Here is a 25,046-nt window from a genome sequence, read left to right on the forward strand (position 1 = left end):
GCCCTCCAGAAATACTGGTATCCCAGTTCAAATGAGCCAAAGAGGCTGTACTAAAAAGAGAAAATCAGTACAGATGAGTCATGCATTCTTGCTGCTGAGTCTCTGGCATTGTCCACTTTAAAGCAGATGTACAGTACTGACATAATTTACCTAAAAAGTAAATAAAACTACATTTCACTGTGGTTTGGCATAGCTTTTGGTAATTTAATATAATATTATGGTATTGCATATAGCTTAGCCTTGTATTGTTTGGCAGTGAGGGGGCAGTAGTAGGTGCTTGATCTGTAATGTGCAATGCCACTTCCAGCTTCCAATTATTTTTGTTAGAAAAGCTTAAAAGAATGTAAATTGACATCAACATCAAATAGTGTTGTAGCCTGATATGTATTAAATCAGGTGCTGGACTTAATGGTCATAATAAAACCAATAACATGATGCCACACACTTCACCAAATTGTTTTATTTACGCAAGGTTCCCATATTGTTAAAAGTAAGATTTCAATTTCTTCTTTGATTATAAAGCAGGTGGAGGTGCTATGTAAATACTCAAAATGCTCAATCCACAGAGAAATGCACACATCCTGTATTCAGAAACAGTGCCTTTTAACGAGCCGTCAGGACTTCTGTAAAGACTCAACGCATTCTCACCAAAGGGTTCATATAATATTGTACAAAAACATATGCACAACAATTGAATGATATCCTAGAAAATTTTGGCAACCCCTGGCTGGTCACAACGTCCGGTCACATGACACTTAGTTTTAGCAGCCTAAAATTTTTAGCCAAGAAAAGGTTAATGTGAGCCAGATACAGGGCACCGTGAGGTTATGCTCTTTTGGTCGTTTAGTTAAGATTAAAAAAAGGATTGTGGTTTGGGGTAAAACACCAGTTGCCTTAAGTAGTACTCCCAGGACACAAACACCCATTTCCTGCTCAAAAGCCCAGTGTTTTAGGACCTACCCTTCAACCCCAACCTCCTCCCTGTGCGGATCTTCGCATTCTAATAAATCGGATTACATGGAATAATTACATAATTACATGGAATACATACAAACAGTGCATTTCTTTTCATAGCTACATATTTGAAGGATTTATTAGAACAGCCTTCAGAATTATACCATATATAGGTAGAAAATGCCACTACGTTCACTCCCCGGGTGCAATGACAGTGCGGAGCCTGTGAGAGTGCAGATGCAGTACACCCAGAAATGCTGACCAATCAGAGCAGACTGGGCTTTTTGGGAGGGCGGCTTAAAGAGACAGGCACTAAAACAGAGTGTTTCCGACAAAGGGTGAATACAGGTATATTAAAACCGAAATTATGAGAAAAACAATGTGTGTTTTTTTTTTTACATTAGAGCATGTAAATATGTTCTGGTAGAAGCCCAAAATAGAAGTATGAACTTGAAAATGTGCATAATATGGGACTTTTTAGTAAAAAAAGTAATATATGAATTATGGTATATGGTGGCATGCTGTGAGTTCCTCTTGTGCCACCATTGGCAGAGCTCCACGGTCAGAAACATCATTCCGACCCCAACCCAGGAGGCAGCTCACCTAACATGCACATTCACTAATGAAAGAAAACACACAAGAGGTTTCTAGAGCCTCTGTAGGATGTTCAATCTCATTAGAAGTGTTTCCTCATGAATAACATTAAATAAGGATGAATCACTTGATTATAGATTCCTGTGAGTGCGCTGCCTATTTGTGTTGACAGCTTTCTCTGTGTGCGACAGTGTGTGTGTATCTATCTTTCCAGAATAAACAACAGTGGGAAGTGCCAGTCAGTGAAAAATGGGCGCCACCTCTCCTCGCTCGTCTCCTATTGATTTAATCTCTAGCCCTTTGCCACTAGCCCCAAAATCTGTCTTCACAAAACACATCTGAGGACAATCCCGTGCTGTTTGTGTGACTCTTTGAAATAAGCATAAGTAACCGTAATGGGAGGTCAGAATATTTTTTGCGAGAGCTGTAATTCTCCAGGCTGGTGAGAAGGAGGTTAAGCATCCTGAATTCAGACCTGAATCACTGCTTCAGGCCTTTTCACCTTTCTTTCGTCTTTTATAAATCAGATTTCCTTCAGCACTATTTACATTTAAAAAACATTCTGTATTCTTACAGGCAGAAATCAGTTATAACTACACCCACTGCATTAGAACGATGGATAGCCAATGTGTCATAGTTGTTACATGGAAGCCTTTTTTTTTCATGAATTCAAAACTGCACTAGCCAGTGGAATGTGATAGTATTTAGGTAATGCAGTTCAAAAATGAAAGCATGGCCGGAAACTCTATGTGATTCAATGCCTTTGACATTTCTGCTTCTAAAGGATTGAGATGTTTTCCTTGGCTTGATGTCCTAAGTAAAATCTACGTGTGCAGGGTTTAAGACATGGGCCTGACCCCGACTGACTGGAAAGCCGTCTGTGTCTGGAGGACTGATCATAACAGAGTCCATCTGAAGCCTTTATATTTTTCCTGGTGGTAGGCGTACCTGAAATACTGATTCCACAACTGGCATCTCCCTGGCTTTGGCAACCGGGTTTGCTGCAATTACAAACCTCTGGCAGTGAATTGTTCTCATCACACCCACATGGGAGGGCAATGAATGAGAGCAACAGAGTAGAAAAAGAATAAAAGTTTGTTCCACATGCACGTCTGCAGCCACTTCCCACTCTGCACTTTTCCATCACCTCCCCCTCTCAATCTCATTGTGCTGGCAAATTAAAATGCATGTGTTGCCAAGCCGTCCATTCTCCCTCTTCTGCTTAATTGTCTCGAAAATTGAGGAGATTACCAAGCGCGATTTATGTACCAATAAGAATCTGTCAGAAACCTGGCACTGTATACCATGGCATACAGTGCCACATACTTTGATGATTTGGAAGCTGTGGGCAGTGGCCATCATTGGATACCTCCGCTCTCAACCTGTATCCTTTTCAATTCTACCCTTTCTGTATATCACATTGAGCAAGCATGACTTAAAAACTCACACAGAGAAGTATGAAAATCACACATCACTCACACACACACAAACACATACACACACAATGCAGTGTAATTTTTAAGGAGGTTAGATATGGTCTGCTCAATTGTCTTTACATGTCAGCAGGCGAAGGTCATTAACTCATTCAAATTTGAATATTTGCTACATTTAGATTGTATATAGTAAATTACACCATTTTTGATTAGACACACAAGTAGCAAAGATTTGCAAAGATTTTTTTAAATCAACACCCACTCATTGTTTTATAGTTGGAAAATATATAGTTTTATTAGCCACTTAAATGAAGCTGCCAGGAGTTCATGAATCTAGTATTAGTGTAACATATTTCAAAGCTGGCAACAATGGTTAGCAGCTGAGCTAACATTTGGCAGGCTAATTGAGCCTGGGGCCATTGATGATATTCCTGCAAGCAAACATAAACTGCAGTTAACGATTGTCACACTGTATGTTATCAGTGAGAGAGGGCTGTGCATTTCACCACGTTTCCTGATCCCTTGAATCATAGGTGCCATCATATTGTTGATTGTGTGAGTTGTAATAGGTGAAATGGATTGGTGTAAATGTGCATAATATTGTTTTTGTCAATTTCATTATCACACAAATTGTCATGCTTTGTGCATTCTAATGTAAATGGAAATAAACTATTTATATTCATATTTATAAGTGGCTCTTTTAGTTTAGAACTTTGTGGGGTCTTGCACAGCCTCTCTGACATGATTTACCAACATCATTGCTCTGTACGCAACAGTTTGGGTAGCGTTAAACTAATGACCAGACATCCAAAGAACAACATCTAAACAAACAAGCACAAAGACATCCTCACCTTCAACCAAGCTTCTTCACTGCTGCTGATCTTGATCATGATCACCTTGTGTGTGAGAAAATAACTTTATTTAATTTAGGTTGTGTAATGTCTAAAGTCTGCACTTTCCTTGTCCTTAGTCACCTAGGTTTATTATGTTAATTATCTACAAGCTATGGATGATCTTTTCTCAGTTCTTCTGTCAACTTCTTTACACCCCCACCATCCCACACAAATGTACACACACACACAAACACACACACACACACACACACACACACACACACACACACACACACACGAGTATATCTCCATGTGAGATGCATGTCTTTAGGTTTGTGTGAGTTTGTGTGTAAATAGGCAGGTGTATGCTGAAACCCCATGTTCTCTCCTGGGAGCAAGCCAAATGAGACAGTGTGATTATAGCCTTACCAATGTAATCTCACCTCTTATACTGTCGCCACTCAACCTTACCTATCCCCTCCCCCCCTTCTCTCCACCTACATCCACTCTTCCTTTCGTTGTGGCCCATTCCAGCTAAATCCAATTTGTTATGGTTTCAAACAAGGCCTCGTTTTTCTGTGCTCTCACCACTTCAAACAAAGTGGCTTCTGTTATTGCTCGTCCAATTTGAAATAGTTTTTTTCTCCCCCATCTTGGTTTCCTTTCAGGTCCCAATCTTTCTTTCCTTCCAAGTCCACTCTTGCTGTGATGCACAATAGGCAATGTGGACTCTAGATGTGCAGCACAAGGTGTAGCAACTGCAAAGCTTTTACACAACTATACAGAGCAAGTCTTTTTTTAGCTCAAAGACACTATTGGCATTTTTTGTCTGTCTGCTTTTGTGGTGGCTTTTTTGAAGGCTGAAATAGAGACTTTCAAGTTGATACTGTAATAAATAAATTAATATTATTTATATATGTATAGTGTTTATGGAAATGTCTAGTTTTATCACAAGGAAACTTCATCTGAACACCTGACACTGTGAGGGGAAAATGTTTGAGGTTTGTCCTTTGTTTAAGGCAGATAAGCATTATTGGTTAAAGTATGGTCAGAAAGAAAGAGCAGAGGTCATCTCTTTATGGTTGAGTTAATGTATTGAATGCAATGTTTTACTCCCAACATGGCTCACTGATATGGGTCCTGTTTTAGCTAAAAACCTGCCTCTGGGTTGATGCTTTCTTGGACAAAAAAGAGGGCTTTTCCATAGTGTAGTTGTTGATTAATGGCAATTATAACCATAAAAATAACAATGTGGTGGTAATGATGATGACACAAATAATAGAAACTCTAATGGGGTCTTGATGGTGGTAGTGATGATGATGATGATGATGAAGACAGATGGTGATGTTTAATAGGCGCCATACTTGCACATGTGCATACTCATGCCTGCAGATAGGTGTTTTGTATATAAATGAACTTGATAGCAAAGAATTGCTGTGTGTGTCTGTGTGTGTGTCTGTCTGTCTGTCTGTCTGTCTGTCTGTCTGTGTGTGTGTGTGTGTGTGTGTGTGTGTGTGTTGTGAGAGAGAGAGAGAGAGAGAGATAGAGAGCTCAAGATGCTGAAGATTATGAAGATGATAAATGGTAGCTAGTTGAAGTCCTTGTGTCTGTGTGTGTTTTACAGGGGATGATGTACCTAGAGGAGCGAAGGCTTGTCCATAGGGATCTGGCAGCCCGAAATGTTCTGGTCAAGTCTCCCAACCACATCAAGATCACTGACTTTGGTCTGGCTCGCCTGTTGGATGTTAATGAGAAGGAATATAATGCTGATGGAGGAAAGGTAAATTACATGTGACATTTACACTATCAGACAAATAAACAAATGTCTACATCTGAAATGTTTTAGTCCCATACTGTACAGTGCAAGACTATAAAGGGTAGAATGGGCCCCTGAAATCATTTTAAATGTGTTGAGTGACAAAGTTTGATATATTTATTCATGGATATATTTTGAAAGAAGCTGAAATGAATAGCTGTATATTTTTTGGAAATACACTTTTGCTTTCTTGCTGAGAGTTAGATGAGTGACTCAATCAATACCACTCATGTCTGTATGGTAATTATAAAAAAGCTTTCAGCTAGCAGCCGCTTAGTTATATCTAACTATTTCTCGGCCAGGCACATTGATTTCTTAATGTGTGTTCAAACAGACTGTGGAGGGAATTTTAGAGTCAATGCAGAGTCAATGAAAAGAAAAGGAATTGAACACAAGTCACATCCATTGCAGTTGTTGCTTGAGTTGAAAATGTATCATTTGCATATCCCGTGGCTTTATGAATCAACTTCATGAAGTTACACAGAAAAGAGGAGAAAAAAAGACGGCCTGGAGGGAAATAACAAAGAGTTCAGAGTTGATTCAGAGGCTAAGCTGAACAAAAACACAGACACCGAAACAATTGGTACGTCTTTTGGCAGCTAGCTTGCTAACAGCTAACATCACGGTGTAGTTGGTTTGTAGTGTAGCTGTTTTGGGTGAATAGTCATTAATGGCCGAGGTGCTAAATAAATACTGTGAAAGTATCAATCATCCATGATGTTTGTTTAATCCTCTGCGTCCTCCTTGGCTACAAATAATTGTGTTAAGAAAGGTGGCGGCGCGTGCACAATTACAATTGCAAATGAAACTCGAGATCTTGCAAAACAAAGTCAAGATCACGCAAAAGTGTTATTCCCCAGTACATGTTTTTTTCCGTTTTTTTTTCCCTCCATGTGTGAACCTGAAAATGAGCATAATGTTGGACTTTTAAGCAATAAATAGTAAAAAAATATATATATTGTATTACAATATATGGTGGCATGCTGTGGGATTCAATAGTTTCTCTTGTTTCAATACAGGCACAGATCCACAGGGAGAGACCTCATTAAGTAGTAGTATTATTACTATATCTAGTGGTAATAGTAATAGTAATAGTAATATTTTTAGCACTACTGGTAGTATTATTGAACCAGTACTGTTTGTGGTTGAATAATGGCTATTATACTGTACAATGATTGACTGGGTTATCTGTTTTTTTATGTGCTGTTTGATGTGTTTGGTTTTGGAGGCTCATTGAGAAACAATATTATTAAATTATTCTTTTGGACCACACCATTGACATATTACAAAATACAACAACAGACGTTAACAATAATTTGGGTTTTATATCCTGAGGGAGGAACTTAGCCCATCACAAAAGACAGTTTTAGTAGAGTCAGTGGTATACTATTCTGCTCTATTGGACCGTTTTATTTTCTTCTAGGGAATGGAGATCTCAAAACTCTATAAACGTAGCAAACAGATATGTCCTTGGAACTCACTGTACATGGGCTACTTCCCTCTTTTAATCTTTGTTCATCCTTTTACACTTTTGTATTTGTGTTTTTAAACCATTTCTTTATATTTTCATCCTCTCTCACCCCATTTTTGTTAGTCCATCATGGTTTGTGTCAATGCTGAGCAGTCTGGCATTACCCCCTCCACTGAGAGAAAGACAGAGACTCTAACCTTTGACATCCCCCACCCCTTAACCTCTATCACTGTAATCAATAGAATTGGCCTTCAAATCTAATCACAGTGTTAAGCTGCATCCCAGACTGCCCTGTCATTTCCCTTACTATATTCCGTTATAGCTGGAGCCTGTTGTGTGTTTATCTCCTCTTTCATCAAACCTTGTTTTTCTTCATTCTGTCATACCACTACTCTCTCTATCAATGTTTACACAATCTTTTCTGCCAAAACAGTTCATTGTATGCCAACACCTCACCAACAGATGATCCAAGTTTAGTTCGAACCAACAGTTACGTTGTCAGGTTTTTCATTATTTTTTAAGGAAATATAAGAGAAAGGAGCTCAACTCTTTTTAATGGTATGCATGTATATAATACTATGACTATTCTATGCTTCTAACAGATGCCTATCAAATGGATGGCACTGGAGTGTATCCATTACAGGAAGTTTACTCATCAGAGTGATGTTTGGAGTTATGGTAAGTTTCAAATTTCCTTTTAGGGAACTTGTGAAGTAGACAAAACCACTAATATTTTCATATATCAGACAAACCAAGGGAATTTTCTTTTAAAGTTACATTAAATTACATTATTTTGAAGAAACCTATGTGCAAAATTACTTCAAATAAGTGTATGCAATCTTTATAGAATCAATACTTTGATGTTGACAAAACACTTAAGTTCATGCCTTCTAAACAAATAAATAACAGTATGTTTAGTGTTGACGGACAAATGTTCAAATGAATGTTAATTACTGGATTGCCAACAATGTTCTCCAGCTTAATTACAGTAAGATAGAATGCCTCATTCTGGACCTCTGTTGTCAAATGTCCATACACAGCATAAGAAGTATGGTTGTCGTAGTTGTATCTGCTTTAAAATTAGTCAAATTCTGTTTCCACAGTGGGTCTTTAACAAAAATAAAACATGTTTTCTCTTTAGATAAGTGGATACCATATTACATAGCCTGGCAAAGCCATACTAATTTGCAAATCTGTAAAATGAACCTCTATGTTCATTTTCAATTTCCAAGTGGACGCATTGAATAAGCCTACAACCAATCACAGCAATTAAATGATGTCGCTCTGAGCCACAAAGGCAAGTTGTAGCAGTGCTTGGTTTGTTTTAAAGAAGGAATAAAAAGGCGGCCTGGTCACAAACTTAAAATACAGTACAAAACAAACAGTACACTAAATAAATGGGCAAGAAAGATCCAATATAGAAACATAAACTTGATTTGTATTTGATCAGCATCGCCTAGCTTGACAGTTTGAGCTGAGTTTTGTGAGCCTTTTGCGTTGCGCTGGACAGAGAATGGCAGTTACGTCCAGTAACTACGTTCGAGTATGATGCTCCTCTGTCAGTCATCATCTTAAGGAATATACAAATTAAACTAGTTAATCTTGTAAAGGAATATGCGGTGCAGTGTCTGTCCGAAAAACTCCAGACTGTTTGCTAGACAGGCAGGTCATTTATAGATCTAAGGCAACTTTAGAGGGTAGAGAGTGCTGATGAACAAGAGAAGAGTGTTGATTTCTTACTACCTCTTTAACTGTGGCAGTTACTGTAAAATGCAAACTGGATGATCTACTCTTTTAAGTCCTCAAACATTAAAATCAGTCTTTGCAGCCATCAGCATGTCAGCAAGATTTAAATGTAGAAACCAACTTCCTCCATTAGCATTCAGTCTTATGGGATTTGTATTGCTATGTTAAATATAAAAAAAGTCTTGTTTAAGTCTACCAATGACTCTTAAAGTCATTTGAAAATACGCAAGATGGATTTTATCAAAGAGAATAATGTGTGTTTGATGAAAAGTATCAGTATGGTTTGTTGCGTCCATATCCCCAGTGGTCCTCTATGACCAGGGGCTATTATACTTCCATCTTATAGTGTGCATTTACTCTGCTTACCACTCATTAGCTCATTAGCTCATTATCACTAACATGATTAAGGCTGAAGAGTTCTGAAAGATCAGGATTGACTGATGACTTTCAAGACTCTTATTAGTTCCTCTCCTCCACTTATCGTCTGTCCTCTGTTGCCTTGTGTTCTCTTATCTTGTCCTCTCTTTGCTTACCCTTTGTTTTGTTGCTTCCACATTTTGTCTCTCCTGCCTCTTCACCCTATCCTCTCTGATCTCCTCTGCTCTCTTACATCTTTGCTTTTCATCTGTCTTCTTTATTCCGCTTTTTTTGCCTTTTTTTTACTTGTCTATCTCACATTTTCTCTTTTTAACTATTTCATTTCTTTCTCTTCCCTTGTCTTTACTTGCTTACTCTCTTCTCCTGCTGTATAACCTCCTCTTTTCAACTCTCCATTCTTCTCTACTCTTTATCCTTTTGTACTCACTCTTTCTCATTGCCTCTCATCTTGATTCTACTTCTCCTTTCTCCACTTGTCCTTTTCTCCATAAACATCTTTTCTTTTTCTGCTATACATTACTGGTCTCTACTTTTTTGGTCGCTCATAATTACTTCTTTTTTTTTTGTGTCTCTTCCTTCTGTCCTCTCCTTTTTTAAGGGGTAACCATCTGGGAGGTGATGACTTTTGGAGGGAAGCCATACGATGGGATTTCCACCAGAGATATCCCAGACCTGCTAGAGAAAGGAGAGCGTCTTCCTCAGCCGCCTATCTGCACCATCGACGTCTACATGGTCATGGTCAAATGTAGGTAGATGGGTGGGAATAATATCAAAAACAATATTATTGAATCAAATGCAACACCACCACAAACCAACCATTGTTAATGGGGAACATTTTCAAACTGGACCCTATTTATCCATGTTTTTGTTTCTAAGTGACTAATGGGAATAACACTTTTTGAAATTGGTCCAGCATTGAACATGAGCATTACAACAACAACTCCTTCAAGTCAAAATCTTTTTAAAATTCTCAAAAACTATTTTACATGCTACGAAAAGATATCTACTGCAGAGTTTTTGTATAGGAGTATATTTCACATGATTTCCAGTTTTTGTTTCCATCTACTGTATTTCAAACCCTACAGAAGCCAGTGGATTCCAAGGGTAAAAGAGGGCCAACTGTTTTTTAGTTGTAGCAGAGAAAAATAATTATGCTTTTATTGAGTGATTTTCAAAATGCAGCTGTTTGGAAGAAGCGGGTCTAGGTGGTGTCAAATATGTTTTTTAAAGCTGAAATATTGCTATTCTAAGATTCAATTCCAGTTCAAGTTAAGTTCAATTTTTCTTTTTAATTGATTGTTACCACACGAATGCCACTGATGCATCTCTTTGATGGCAATAATAGTGAGGAATCCTCCAAAAATAACAACATTTAGGAGGAGTTATGGTTGAAGATGTATTACAGTAGGATGTCTTTCATTTTCTGGCCGACCACCATCATGTTGGCCTTATCACTGCTCTCATACCGTCAGACACTGGGGTCACAGGTGACATTGTAACCTCTGGCCACTGCTGCCAAGACAAAGGTTTGATGCAAGCGCCACCCCGGCCTTGTCCTGTTGCCTCCAAGCTGCAGCCTCTGGCCCTCACTGTCACCTTGGCTCTTACTGACACGCTGAACTTGCGCCAACCTGGCAAGCACACACACACACTCAGACACACACAAACACACACAAACACACACACGAAGCAGGGTGAGGTCACTGTCACCTGCCTGTTATCTGCCTTTTTTGCAGAAATAATACACGCAAGTACTGTCCACAGACACACGGTGTCAGCTCATTGCACACATGTGGTGGAAATGCACTTCCCGATATTCAGGGGATTTATTGGCATGAAACTACATTATGTACCAAGATAAAAGATGATCACTTTTACATATGAAATCTCTTGTACCTGAATTTGTGTGAAGCCACACGTCTCTGTCTTTAAATCTCTAGCTCCTATTTCCCTGGATACCTAGACAGGCTGTACTCAGGGCCAGATCACATGATCCCTTTGGCATCATATCCATGTTTTCACATATAAATTGGCAGAAGCGCACATTGCTCCATATGGCCATTTTAGTGATGAAACAGTATTTATTTTAAAGTGATTACAATCAAAGAAGACCATTACAACTTCTGTAATTGTTCATTATGAAACCAATAAAAAGGTTTTATATAATGGAAAATGGTTAAATTGGAAAAAATATTTTGAGACTGTCAGAAGTGGGGAATCGTATTTTCGTTGTTTGCATCACGTTTGATTACAAAATGCACTGACAGGTTAATTATGGTCAGATCATTCTTTACTAATGGGATCTTAGGTGGTGTAGAGACACATATATAGCTATTATTACTGTGGGAAAAGGGGCACATTGATAGGGTCAAAGTTTAGAACTTCATATTGGTCAGACACTAACACCAACACGTGTTTCAGGCTGGATGATTGATGCAGACAGTCGGCCAAAGTTCAAGGAGCTGGCTGCAGAGTTCACTCGGATGGCTCGTGATCCCCAAAGATACCTGGTCATCCAGGTAGGTCAATCTTGGTGACAAAGTACCTGCCAAAATCTGGATTACCTGACGTTTCTTTTGCTGTTTGTCTAAAAACCAAAATAATTAAGGTACCTTCAAAGTAAAGACTAGGCCAGTCTTTCATTGGACTTGTTTTTGTTTCTAATATATGTCAATTTATACATTAAATGGTTTAGGCAGTTAGTAGGTGCCTTTCATATCCATTAGAAATTGCATTGTACTTTCCTCATTCCTTATTAGTACTTATTACATCACTTGTGTGTTATATCAAGACACCATTAGCAAGTCAATAAATAATGACACAAATCCTTTTTTAAATAAAAATAGATCACAACAACATTAATAATGTTGTAATATAATTGTATTTAAACAGGGACAATGCACAATTAAGCGTGAACCTTGTACAAGAACAAGGGCAGATGCATTGCACTAGGTTGTAGCACAATTGCTGTTATCTGCGCGCAATCCCTAAAACTATACTTTTTCATGTGTGAACTACTTGTTAATGTGATAGTTCCAAAGTAACTTAAAAAATTCATATAAAATAGGAATAGGGAATATTTAAAAGAAATTATTTTAATTAGGATGTAAAGGGCCTTAAAGTAAAGCACTTTGAGCTGAATTTTATGTAATGAAAGGTCCTATAAAAATAAGGTTTATTAATATTTACAAGAGAAAAACTGATCAGTTACATCCTTTCTTCATCATTAATCACTAATACAAATTACTGGACACGCACATGTGCATCCACTCACAACTTTACTCAGGGTGACGACCGCATGAAGCTGCCCAGCCCCAGCGACAGCAAGTTCTTCCAGAACCTCCTGGACGAGGAGGAGCTAGAGGACCTGATGGATGCTGAAGAGTACCTGGTGCCCCATTCCTACAACATTCCACCACTGGCATACACTCCCCGTACACATATGGACTCCAACAAGGTATTTAAGAATCTTCAAACCCTTTTTAAGCATAATTGTTTTCCAATTCTATATTAAAACAATTGTCAGGTGCCCATATGTACATTTAAAACACTGAAAAACCCTCAGTTCTTGTCCTGTGCAATTTATGCAAATGTTTCAACAGAAAGAAAATCCATATCTTTGACATATCTTATACTTGAACTGTATATTCATGGTCTGGTGTTGGTTTTATTTTTTGGAATCACTGTAACTATCAAAGCAGTCAAAAAATGTAAAAAGCGTATTGTCTTCTCTCTGTTTCTTGATTCAAGTACCTATTTGGAAAGTTTTTATAACATGAGTAATATGTTTAATTGTTTTAATGATTTGTGTTCCTGAAATTTAGAAGATCCTATCAGAATATTTTCTAAATAAAATCCTTCATTGAATTGAATGTGAAGGATAATTTTTAAATCATCAAGCTGAGTTTTGACTTGTCTTTCCTACAGCAGGCTGTGTGACAGTACCAACTTCCATTTAAATGAAAAGTTCTAATTAAAAATAATAAATAGGATGATTAGTCCTGCTAGTTGTTTGCAAAAAGAGACAGACATGTCTCTTGTATATGTCTCGTGTATATTGCACAGGCAAGGCTAATCAGAAATAGTAATACATTACTTACATACATTACGAAATGAAGCCTTTGTATTATTTAATATTCAACTTGGTACTGTTTGTTTTTCTTGTTGAATTGCTTAGAATTTAGTTGCTTATCTTTTCATTGAACATGAACTTTTACTGATACAATTTCTTTTTGAGTGTAGCATCAGGGTGACTGGCGTTTTGCATGATGGGAAAGAAGACAATATAAAGTCAAAGTAGTCTTTCAGATCATTTAGATGGTCTCTAAAGTGATGCAGGAATGAATTTTCTCAGCGTGTACTGCAGGACTCTCCTGTTCATGCAAAAAGATTGAGATCTTAAAACAGAACTCACACAGCTTTCTCAGTTTCACTCTCATCTCCCCCTTTCTCTCCGTCTGTTTTCCTTGCTCTTTCTCCATTGTGAAACTATGGTAATTGCCTTCTTCAAATTTGGGGTTTACAGCCAGATTCCTTCAGTTCATAACCTGCTCAAATGTTCACCGTTTTACTTTGGACTTAAATCTATCACAAAACCAGTCACACAGCCAGGCAACTCAGCCATTTTGTATTCCAATATCCCCCCCATGTTTGTGTGAGGATGAAAACGCCTGCTGAATGCCAGTGAGAGACATGACTCCTTTTCCAACACTGTTTGGGGAATTTTAGGGGGTGACAGATTATATATTTGCATAATATTTGTAAAGTTATCCTCAACTGTTTTTGGCCTTTTTTTATTGCGGTGCACACTGAGTTAATTGGATTAATTTCATACAGTTACATTTATCCACATAAATCATGTAGATGATTGAAATTAATTCAATTATTGTAGCTACACATGCGATATTTACATACATATATACATATTCTTTACTTTATTAGTTGTACAGCCTGGCTGAAAGTACTTTCCCTTAATTTACTTTTACACCACACACACACACACACACACACACACACACACACACACACACACACACACACACCACACACACACACCACCACACACAAATTGTTATGGACACACTTAACTGTCATTATTTAGGTGTATCCTTTTGTCTAACAATGACAGAATATGCAAGAATTATAAGTTTAGTAGTGGCCAAAACCTTTGCGTTGCATAGGTCAGTCTGCTTTTTACAGACATTCATTTGAACAGGACACTTATTACTTACTCATAAATCTTCAAGTGTGATGTTTTACTTTTCCACAATTCACCACTATGGTTTAATTAAGTGCAATTTTGGCCAACATTTTGAAAAGATAATGTCACTGTGACGGTTCACTTTAACAACTTCAAACATTATTTAAATAAATGTTACAATGGTGTTTAGGTTAACAATGGTGTTTTTATTGGACTAGAGAGAAGAGGAGGAGGTGGTGGTGGTGGTGTAAATGAGGACTGAGAGAGGGTGGTCTAATAGATGTAGTTACAGGGGAATGAAAACACAGCGTGAGCGCTTTGGAGCTCCAATTGATCCCACCCTAGAGTTTAAGGTTAGTACAGACCACTGCATCAGAAAGTGAGGAATAATCCAACTGTGATAGACAGACAATGAAAACGAATGATGCTGTTACACACACAAAATGAAATGAAAAAGTCTCTTTAAAGTTATTCATAGTTTGCTGCCTTTTGTGCATTCTCTTAACCATGTAGAACCCTAGGTTGCATAATTACAACATCACTTGATAGCCTAAAAGGTGTAAAATATCTATAATTCTTTTTTAAAGACAAAGTAGTAATAGCTCGGTTTAAAGCTGCTATTTGCTGATACTTGGTCCTAATATCTTATTAAATTTGAAAATTCTACTGCTAAAATACTGCACAAACTAAGAAGAGTCCATAATTCCCCAATCAATAAGCAGTCTCTATTTCTAATTAAAGGTTATTTAGGTCTGCTTCTTGGTACATGCCTGAGGCACCACTTTGTTGTGGTTTACAGGATTCCAAAAGTTATGAATAATTGAAAAACCTGAAAAATAAATAAGTAAAAACTGCTCAGAAGTGGGATATGAGCCTGCACCTTCATTCACAGACCAGAAATCCATGAACTTTGGCCCCCTTTGTAATTCCTTCCAAATTCCTTGTTAACAGAAAAATAAGTGAAACAGGGAAAAACAGATTCTCTATCTTATTAGTATCATTACAGACTGCTTAGAGGCGATGCAAAGGAAAGTAGAGAGAGAATGTGAAACTAAAAACAAATGTCTTGCTGGATTCCTGCTAAAAAAAAGATAAATCAGAATAAAGCAGCCAGTGAGGTACTAAAAAAGCCCCTTTTTTCGTCACTGTAGACACAAATGCACACAGCAGGGCAGGGCTGATATGGCTACTTTAAGACTCTGCTGCATGGAGCCCTTTAATTAAAATCCTTTTAATTATATTGTCCTTGGCAGTCATGCTGTCATATCATTATTTGGCACTGCTGTTTGTCTCCCCTGCCTGTCACATTTTAATATTACAGATGAACAATGGTACTAAGAACTTGCCTATTTTTTGTACAAGCATAAAATACATTTTATAATTCACACTGCTTTGTGTTATACCTGTGAAGTGCTTCTTTTATTGTTGTGTATTGTACTTGTTTTGTTTTTTTACATTTTTTACATAGTAAATCACACCATCTATTTTCATAACTATTGTAAAGGCCAAAGACAATACACTGTTTTTTTCCTCACTTGGTTAATAAGCAGAACTTTAATCATACATAAAGGAGGAATAAAGACATAACTCTCCACTTGTATTTGTCTCAGAGTTTCCTGTGTCTTGGTAAATTGATAGTCTTGTAATCGTGTCTGACGTCACTGCCCCTCTGTCCTTACTAACCCTCTCACTTCTCTTGTTCTACCCAGAACCAGTATGGCTACCAGGACCCCAGCTTCAGCATGGAGGACATGATGGCCAGCCTGCCCAGAGTGGTGTCTGTTCCACCCGTGTCTGGAGGCTGCCTCCCAACACAGGACCTGTCCTCGGGGGGGCAAATTGGTAGTGGATTTGGCCGTGGTAACCAGGACGACCCTCGCTGCAATGGAACCCTGAGGAAGCAGGCCTCCCCAAGGTCAAGTACCCTTGGGCCTGGCTCGGCTCTCGCCGCTGGACAAGGTAAAGCAATGTTTCCCTTGTTTTGTTTTGTTTTGTGTTTGTGTGTGTGTGTTTGAGTGTGAGAGAGATATTCCAAGAGTAAAAGGACATCAATTAATTGTTTTCTCACATTTAATGAAGCTTATAGTTTAAATGCATTGTGCATTTTAGACCATAGACTAAATTTTGTGTGTTTTTGTAATTTCATTTTACAGCCTTAATCTGCTGGCAGTGTTATCGACTGTGTTGACATGTGTAAAATGTTGTGGAAACTGCAGTTGCTAGGAGTAAAGCAATAGTCAGATTAACATTTATCTTTACAGTAGCAAAATACTTACCCAGTGTAAAGTGGGAGATAAGCACAAAAGGCTAAGCTCATATCTAGCAGCTTTCTGGCAAAACTAAACCACATATTACACCTCTCAGCCAACAGGAGAGAAGCAGCAGCTCTCGCTGCTTCTAATTCTGTTGAGCCCCCAGTGCAAGAGCAAATTGCGCTTTTTCGTGTTAGGCAGAAACCTTGAGTGGTGACTAAAACTTCCTTTTAGGGATAAACCTTGGACAGACCGAGGCTCTTGGTGGGCGGTTGTCTGCCGGTGCCAGTTGGGGGTCATGGAGACACGTTTTTTGAAGTAGCATATTCTAAATGTAAATGTATGTCACGCTTCTTGTCTTTTTGCTTTCCAAGGTGGAGGGGAGGACAGTAGTGGACAGCGTTACAGTGCCGATCCCACCGGTCTTTTAGCAGAGCGAGGAGCAAAAGGAGACAAGGACCAGGACAGCTACATGACTGCCATGAGAGACAAGAACAACTCAGGTTACTCAGCGTCGAGAACTATTGCTTTTTCCTATAAAGCTAGCACACTGGCATTGATTGGTTAGCAGTAATACGTTTAGGGGGAGAGTAATAGAACTGAAATAAATAGTTTGTCTTTAATCACAAATTGCACATTGATACTGTATATGGATGCTAACCCAAAGGCCATTGATATGCACTGTTGTAAACATTTAAATTTTTTGGTTTTGATTCCAGACTATCTCAACCCAGTAGAGGAAAATCCCTTTGTCACACGCCGTAGAAATGGTGACGCCCACTCAGTGATTGATGGAGCGGGTTGCCACACCCTGCACATGGCTGGAGCTTCTGCTGGCCCCAAGAGCCAGTCCACCCTTGGGGACGATGAGTACATAAACGAGCCACTGTATCTAAATACCTTCCTTAACCCTGGGGACAAGAACGGATTGGCTGGTGCAGTGTCCATCTCTGGCCTTGGGTCCTCTGTTGCCCAATCAGTATCGCAGACAGTCAACCCATCAACATCAAGCCACACGGTCTCCTACTCTGGATATGTGGTTCCCCCTGGCCACCTCCCCCATCCATCGTATCCATCACACACCCTGCATCCGGGGCATTCAGGACACACTCTGCACTCAGGCATCACCAGCAGCACCATCATGTTTGATAAGAAAGGCAAGAAGGCCACTTTTGACAATCCTGAATACTGGCAGCACAGTCTACCCCCGAAGTCCTCACTGCACAACCCTGAGTACCTGCAGGACTGCAGCACACGCTTCTTCTACCGGCAGAATGGACGCATTCGCCCTGCTGTGGCCGAAAATCAGGAGTACTTATCCGAGGCTGCAATGAAAGCTGGCAATGTGCTACCACCCCCTCCATACAGACAAAGGAACACTGTAGTGTAGTGACCAAGCTGTAGCACAATGAAAGGATGAATAGAGGGATAGGGGTGGAGATACATGGACATTAAACAGTCCTCTTGCAGTACTTCTCAACCTAGGTTCTTCTTGCACCCTGAACATGTCTCTCTTTTTTGTTTGATTGCAAGTCTTTTAGTCTTACTCTAAAGTTTTGCCTTTTCTTGACAAGTCTACAATTACAGTCACTGACAGCCTCACTTGACATTTAAACCATCAGTTTCAGCTCCATACTTGGCCATGAAGGCAAGTTGCTTCTAAGATTGTTCTATTCTGGAGAACACTGTCCTGCCATCTTATGGCACAAAAACAACACAACTCATACAGACACAAAAATAAACACAATAAAATAAATAAGATGTTCAATCAGAGAAAAAGGAGAAATAAACTGAGGTTAGCCCAAAGAGAGGATTATTGCCATGACCTTCGAAGCTTTTCTTTATATATCTTTCACTTACAGTTTACCATGTCGTTTTGGAACGTTTTTTCACCCAGATAGATGCACACATTGCAGTATGCACACATTGTTATTGCTTGTGTGCAATCGATCAAATGACACATGCACATGGAGCTGTGTCGTTACTAACCAGCAAACCCGCCGCAGTCATGCTAAAGAGCCCAGATGTGGCTTGCATGCACACACGCTTCTTTGACTTTTACATGGTACTGCACCAGTAATGGAATTCAAACATTTATCACACAAAGCTCTTATCATACCTAAACCATGTTAACATGCCTGCTGCCTTGACCCACCAATAATATCCATACATTAATTCAAAAGTAAATACACTCACACTGAGATAAGCTTGCTGTCATTTGAAATATATTCTGGAGGAGAAGCTCAATTGACCTTGTGCTGGAAGACAGAGTGTGCCGATATTGGCAGTCAGTGTTGCAGCGCAGAGAAAGGGTCAACAGGAAAGGAAATGTCACCAGAGTTTTGTGGAAAGCTGTGATAACACCCGGTACCTGGTGGATGGAATTCGACAGATTATTGGCATGGCTATGGTGGGATTTAAAAGCCTGATCACTCAGAAGACGACCCTCAACTTCCCACGTTTGTACTCCTTTTGTTTCACTTTCATTCACAATAATCTTGTCCAAAGGCAAATCATCCAGTTTAATATTCATAAGATCATTGTAAGCAGCACCATAAGTGAAATAACCAATGGTAACTGCAGCACAAGGAATAATGTTTCAATGGAACTGGTGTTTGGGAATGGACAGATTGTTTAACAGGGAAAGGAGCGTGATGATGGATGCATAAAAACCGAACATGTGGGGGGAAAAAAATGCGATTTTAGAATGTGGATCAGAGCATCATTCTTTTTTCTTTAAAAGCATTGGGGATCTGTTTACTTTTCACCGTGTCTTACACTTACCCATACGGAAACAGCAAAGACACCCAGCCACAAAAAAGACCCATTTGGTTGTAGCTAAGAGGCTAACACTGCAGAGCTGTAAATAAGCCATTTAAATGTCATTACCAGATAGATCCTGGACAAAGGCTCTATGGACTGAACTGTATCTAGAAGTGTATCAAAAGACAAGGACAGCTCTCTATGTTCATACTATTTTATGTCATAAAAACAGAAAATTAACTTTGACCACGTAGTCATGGCTACTGCTCTGTCTCTTAATGTTAAGGTGGAACAGGAGGAAAGACTGCCTCTTCCCAATTTATACGGTGAAACACTATGAAAATAATGTGACACTTCCTTTTCTATTGGTATTTGACATTAATGGTGAGATATTACAGTATAAGTTATCCCTGAATCCTTTGATGGCTATCTTTCTGTATTCATACAATACTGCCAGATGCCACAGTAAACTCTGATGGAGACTACTAGCATCTGTTGTCAAATGACTTTGAAGCCTAATTTAGACTGGGGTTGATCATTTAATAGCACTTAATGCTCTTACACACCCAAATGACGTTGCTGTTATTCCCTCTCTAAGCAGCGATTCAATATTATTTGTTTTCTTATTTCATGCAACTATAATTTACAATTAGATGCTGAGGGCTTGTGTTATCTGTTTCATCAGGCATTTAACAAAGGACCCAACTCCATGGAGAATAATCATGATAAATAATCATAGTAATAGGTGGGGTTGGGTTATATCCAATGATGTATAATGTCAGGGGAACTTGACATTGTACATCATTTACTAGAAAATCACTAGAACTTTGTCAAATTTTCAGTACAGTTCATACCCAGGTAGCTATCCCTTTGATAACTTGTATTTGTCTCAACAATTTGGCAGGCACTGCTGACAAGATTTGATTTACTAGGATTTTTGCATCGATGAAATACCTTGATAGTTTAGGTTTTAGTTCACTGGATTAAAGGGTTACTCCAGCATTTAATATTGTACTTTCATAAAGTTGGGGGACTTGAGAGACAAATTAAAAACGAAAAATCAAAATTGAAGGTGCAAAGGCCAAGCTATCTGGGCTCTTAGACCTAATTCAAGCATACACAGGTATTTTTGAAAACGGGTTTTCCCTCTTTTATTCTTTAAGAAGTCCCATCCACACAAGCACTGTTTAAAAAAAAAACTCTTTAAATGAAAATACAAAAACACCACTGCACTTTCAAGAGCATGCCAAAACAACACAGCGATATAACCCTAATCCTGAAGCCATGTTGGACAATCACGCTAAAAAGAAGATGTTTGCAAATCAGACGCCCTAAAAAAAAAGTTTGTACTGGAAGGCTACCTGGCTCCACTAGTGCATTGATTGCTCTGTAATGCATCCAGATACCTCTGTTCATACATATAGCAGAAGATTAACTCTACGTGCATGTGTAAACATGTACAAAATACTGTTAGCAAGGTTAGAACCAGCACTATTTTGGCCATGTCCGGCATTGCATGAAAGGTAATGGCGTTACCTGCTCACGCTCTGATGTTACAATCCAAAATCCCTGTTTTCCCTGTCTACCTGACAACACTAAAAACGTTTCTGAAAATCTTCCCCCTTGCAGGAGTTTTCGAAGAGATCCATTTCCAGTGAACTAAAACACAGTTTGTGTGTGGCCAAAACTCATAGAAAAAGCTAAGTTTAAAAATAACGTCCATGTACTTGTGGACTAGGCCTTAGTTTCAAATGGGTTAAACTCCAAAAAGTCCTACAATTCCCATAAAGCAACTCATTCAAACTTGATGCAGCTTAATTCGTTTGACTCTTTCTACCTCCTAAACCCCACACCTCAAGTTTGTAATGCAGGTGTGTTGTTAAAGTCTCAAGCCCAATAAGAGATAACCCTGAGGACATCATTAGTCACCTGGGTTATTTTCTTAGACTTTGGAAAACTCCCTTCAGAGCTACAGAAGACATTATAAAGCTGTTTTTATTTACAGGCTGAGTAGTACAGCTCATGAAGGGAAATCTGAACTTACTGTGTAAAATTGGTGGAGTGCCCCTTTAACCAAACCGACTTTTCCACCTACAATTTTTGATTTGTAGTGATATTATTAATAGTAATGTTAATCTACACATACCCTGATTAACAAGTGTATGCATATTGCCCACCCTGAGGTGATAATATCATGAATTTGGAGACCGACTAATGCCTGTACATGTCTCACTGCTGACATACCAATGCACAACCACTGTTCCACAACCTTGTGCCTCTACATAGAAAACACCAGGCCGAGGGAAGATTCAAACAAGCAGTGTTGATGATTTACGGTTCAAAACACAGGTGTTGCCCTGGCACAGTGTTCTCTCCCCGTCTCAGGTTTTATGGGGAATAATAATGATCCAGTTGAGCTCCAGCTGGGGCACACTTTGCAACATCATAAAGGGACTCAAACCTATTGTAATAAAAGTACAATGGAAGATAGATTAGTGCCATAATACCATTGTAAACACACTGCTGAAATGTGCATTTCAACAAAAATGTGAATTTTGGGTTTGGGCTCGAGGTTGGCACTGTGTTGCTAACAGGATTTAGCTGTTAGGGCTGTTCTGTCACACCTGAGATCTTCATTTTTCTGCTGATTTTTGTTGAGTTTGAGCTTACACTGTGTATACTGTCTTTGTGTAAATGTGTGCAAGCATCCTCTTAATGTTTTCAGAGTTAAAAGTCAGTTATATAAGTCTATTTTTACCATTACCCATAAGGTATTAGTTGTAGTGCTTGTAGACTACTGTATGGCCGTATGTTTAAGTGCAATGACAGCAGTGAAGAGTCACCCAAAGGCTTCGTAATGGATCTCTATGGAAAAATAAAGCCAATCTTCTGGAGGAGAAAACCTGCTGGTGCTCTCAGCTAGCGAGCATCACAAGGGGCTTTTAGCTTTTTGAATGCTAATTCATCCACTTTCCCTTGTGCTCTGCGGGGAAATCATGTTACCCAAAATCTTACCCACTGCACCAGCTGAGAAACCGTGAACGACAGGCAATAGGTTGTAATCCTGCAGCAGGGTTAGAACTAAGGTATTAGTATTCTAGAAATGTTACCCGACCAATGCATCAATGTTACAAAAGCTAGCAGAGAAGAAGGTGCAAGTGCACTGTAACTGGCAGAGGAGACCAGAGTAGATTGCCATTCATTCTTTCTCCTCACAGGTGACTGTAGAATTGTATGTAGAAAACACTTTCCTGCAACCGAAGCATTGAAGGCAGAAAAGCAGCTGTGGAGTGAATACGAACAAAGACGAAAGCAATTTGGAAGGGAAAAGTGGTTGTGGTCAAATGTTAACATGAGTCATACCTAAATATGTAAATGTATTATGTTTTGTGTCAAGGTAAGCCTCATAGGTACAGTAGTTATTTAAAGAAGCACAATAACTTCCTCTTAATACTGACAGCTCAACCAGTAAACCGGCCTTATAGTAACTTTTTTTTAATTTATTTTGTGCATCTACTTTTGTTTTGGGTTTAATGTATTTTAAACAAATGTTATGAGTATTGTAAATTATGTTGTTTTCCTCTCGTTTTTGCTATTCAGGGTGTCATTGTGGCAACAGGAAATTATTTTTTATATGAAGTTTGAAGGCTTCATCCTCTTAAGTCTGTCATGGTTTCTATTCATCTTTGAAGCAATTACTAGCTGTGTCCCAACTCAGAGGCCTTCGAGACTAGATCAACAAAGACCAAACCAGACCATGTTGTGTTCAGGTGCTCCTTGACAACTCATTAACCTTTTGGAAATCAGCAGGAGCAGGTTCTATAACATATAAATACCAATGGTTAACTTGGAGAGATTTCACGATACTTACCATTATGATTTGGATATTTCACCTCAACACATGCTAGTCAAATGGCAGGTAGACCAGGTTGCAAAATTGTGCAACTATACAACTAACTTTCACATTTAACCCCTCATGAATAACATGTCTAGACTGCAAACAAGAACAAGCAGTGTAGTTCATAGCTAGCTTCCATTATACACAGCTTGCAGTGGATTAGTCATAGGTTTAGTTAGTGTGATATGATTAATAGCTGATAGATATGCTATTTTTAGCACGCTTTACAAGAATGAGGAATGCTTGACTATGTAAAACAGACTGCTGCACAATAAACCACTTGTGTCCTACAAAGCATAGGCAGCCTTTCTTTTTTAGTCACATTTCATGGGTCCTTTGAAATGGGACAGCTGTTGTTGGACCGTTCAAGATCAGGCCTAGAAATGAGGACTAAGGAGAGTCCAGCCTCTGAACTGGGACACAGCAACTGTATTTATAGATTGTGTTCTATTTCACTTTTGTAAGCTTTGATCATTCATATCACAGTGACATTTTTCACATTTTCTCTGGTAATATCAATCCACCTATTGTCTAAATGGTCTTATTGTATTGGTTAAATGTATGTTACAGTACAATTTAGAGAACTTCATTATGAATTACTGACCGAGAAATAGTTGTGGTCATAGCATCATAAAATAGATCCGTTTTTTTTTAAAGGGAAACCATAAAGCAGCTGACAAACACATTCTACCATTGTAATCGAATCAAACTGTGATTGGCTGTCATACTCTGACTTTACACTGATTCATATGTGTTTATTCTACCATACCGTGATAAACTGGGGCAAATGACAGCGGTTGAGTAAGCACAGTTTACAATGTATTGAATTGATGGTAAAACTGTAAAATGGAATTAATAACTCTCTTTTAACCAAATGAAAAAGACCTCCAGATAATGTGTCACTTGACAGTTTTACCATTGTTAGAAAATTACAAAATTATAGGAAAAAAAGTGGGTAGTATTTTTTATAGGTAGGTTAAAGGTGGGCAGGTACATCTGTAAATAGGACAATTATTCTTATTTTTCAGCTGAATATATTTGTTTGGTTTTTATTTCGCCCTGCATAATTGCATTTTTAGTGGTCTACTTTTCTTTTTGGGAATATCTTTTCTGTATCTACTGTATATAAATATATATATACAGTATACATATATATATATATATATATATGTATATATGTATACTGTAAATGTAATTTGAAGAGTGAACTCTGATTTTAAAAAAAGCTTGCAGGGTCTCTTGTCCCCACCGCCCCATCATTTCCCCTGTGATTGTGTGATTTTGTTTTCAGCACAACTTGGTGGATTTTGTGCTTTGAACGCTGCTCTTGCTCACTTTGTTGTTTTTTTTACTGGGTGTATTATACCTTCACTATCCTCCACGCATCTCTCAGTATTGTCCACCTCTTGAGAAGTTTTTTTAAGATTTTGTACACTTAAAATGCTATTGCAATACTAATGAATATTCAATATTTCATCCACATTTCTCTGTTTTTTCCTAACCAATGTTATTAATCCACCAGTGTCACTTTACAACCTGTGTTTTCAGGACCTATACTATAATTCCTTGAATAGTTTAATTACTATTTACACTGAGCTCAGTCATTGTTTACTTTTAGATGATATTCAGCTCTTTATCTTTTTGGTTCAATACTGATTGAATGGTGTAGCAATATAATGTTACAGCCTCCAGAGTGATTTATTGGTGT

At 38.4% G+C, this 25,046-nt stretch overlaps 1 protein-coding gene across 1 annotated transcript in view; it reads left to right on the forward strand.

Annotated features, from left to right (window-relative positions):
• erbb4b (erb-b2 receptor tyrosine kinase 4b) overlaps positions 1-24,279 on the forward strand; it is a 104,360-nt gene extending 80,081 nt beyond the window's left edge. The window contains exons 16-23 of the mRNA XM_032529960.1: positions 5,439-5,594; positions 7,704-7,779; positions 9,824-9,970; positions 11,647-11,744; positions 12,512-12,682; positions 16,135-16,384; positions 17,052-17,180; positions 17,397-24,279. Coding sequence (XP_032385851.1) covers positions 5,439-5,594; positions 7,704-7,779; positions 9,824-9,970; positions 11,647-11,744; positions 12,512-12,682; positions 16,135-16,384; positions 17,052-17,180; positions 17,397-18,067 — 1,698 coding nt within the window. The 3' untranslated portion in view covers positions 18,068-24,279. The remainder of the gene's footprint in view (positions 1-5,438; positions 5,595-7,703; positions 7,780-9,823; positions 9,971-11,646; positions 11,745-12,511; positions 12,683-16,134; positions 16,385-17,051; positions 17,181-17,396) is intronic.
• The last annotated feature ends 767 nt before the right edge of the window (positions 24,280-25,046 follow it).

The sequence above is a fragment of the Etheostoma spectabile genome, chromosome 11, assembly GCF_008692095.1.
Source record: "Etheostoma spectabile isolate EspeVRDwgs_2016 chromosome 11, UIUC_Espe_1.0, whole genome shotgun sequence".
Classification (NCBI taxonomy): domain Eukaryota; kingdom Metazoa; phylum Chordata; class Actinopteri; order Perciformes; family Percidae; genus Etheostoma; species Etheostoma spectabile.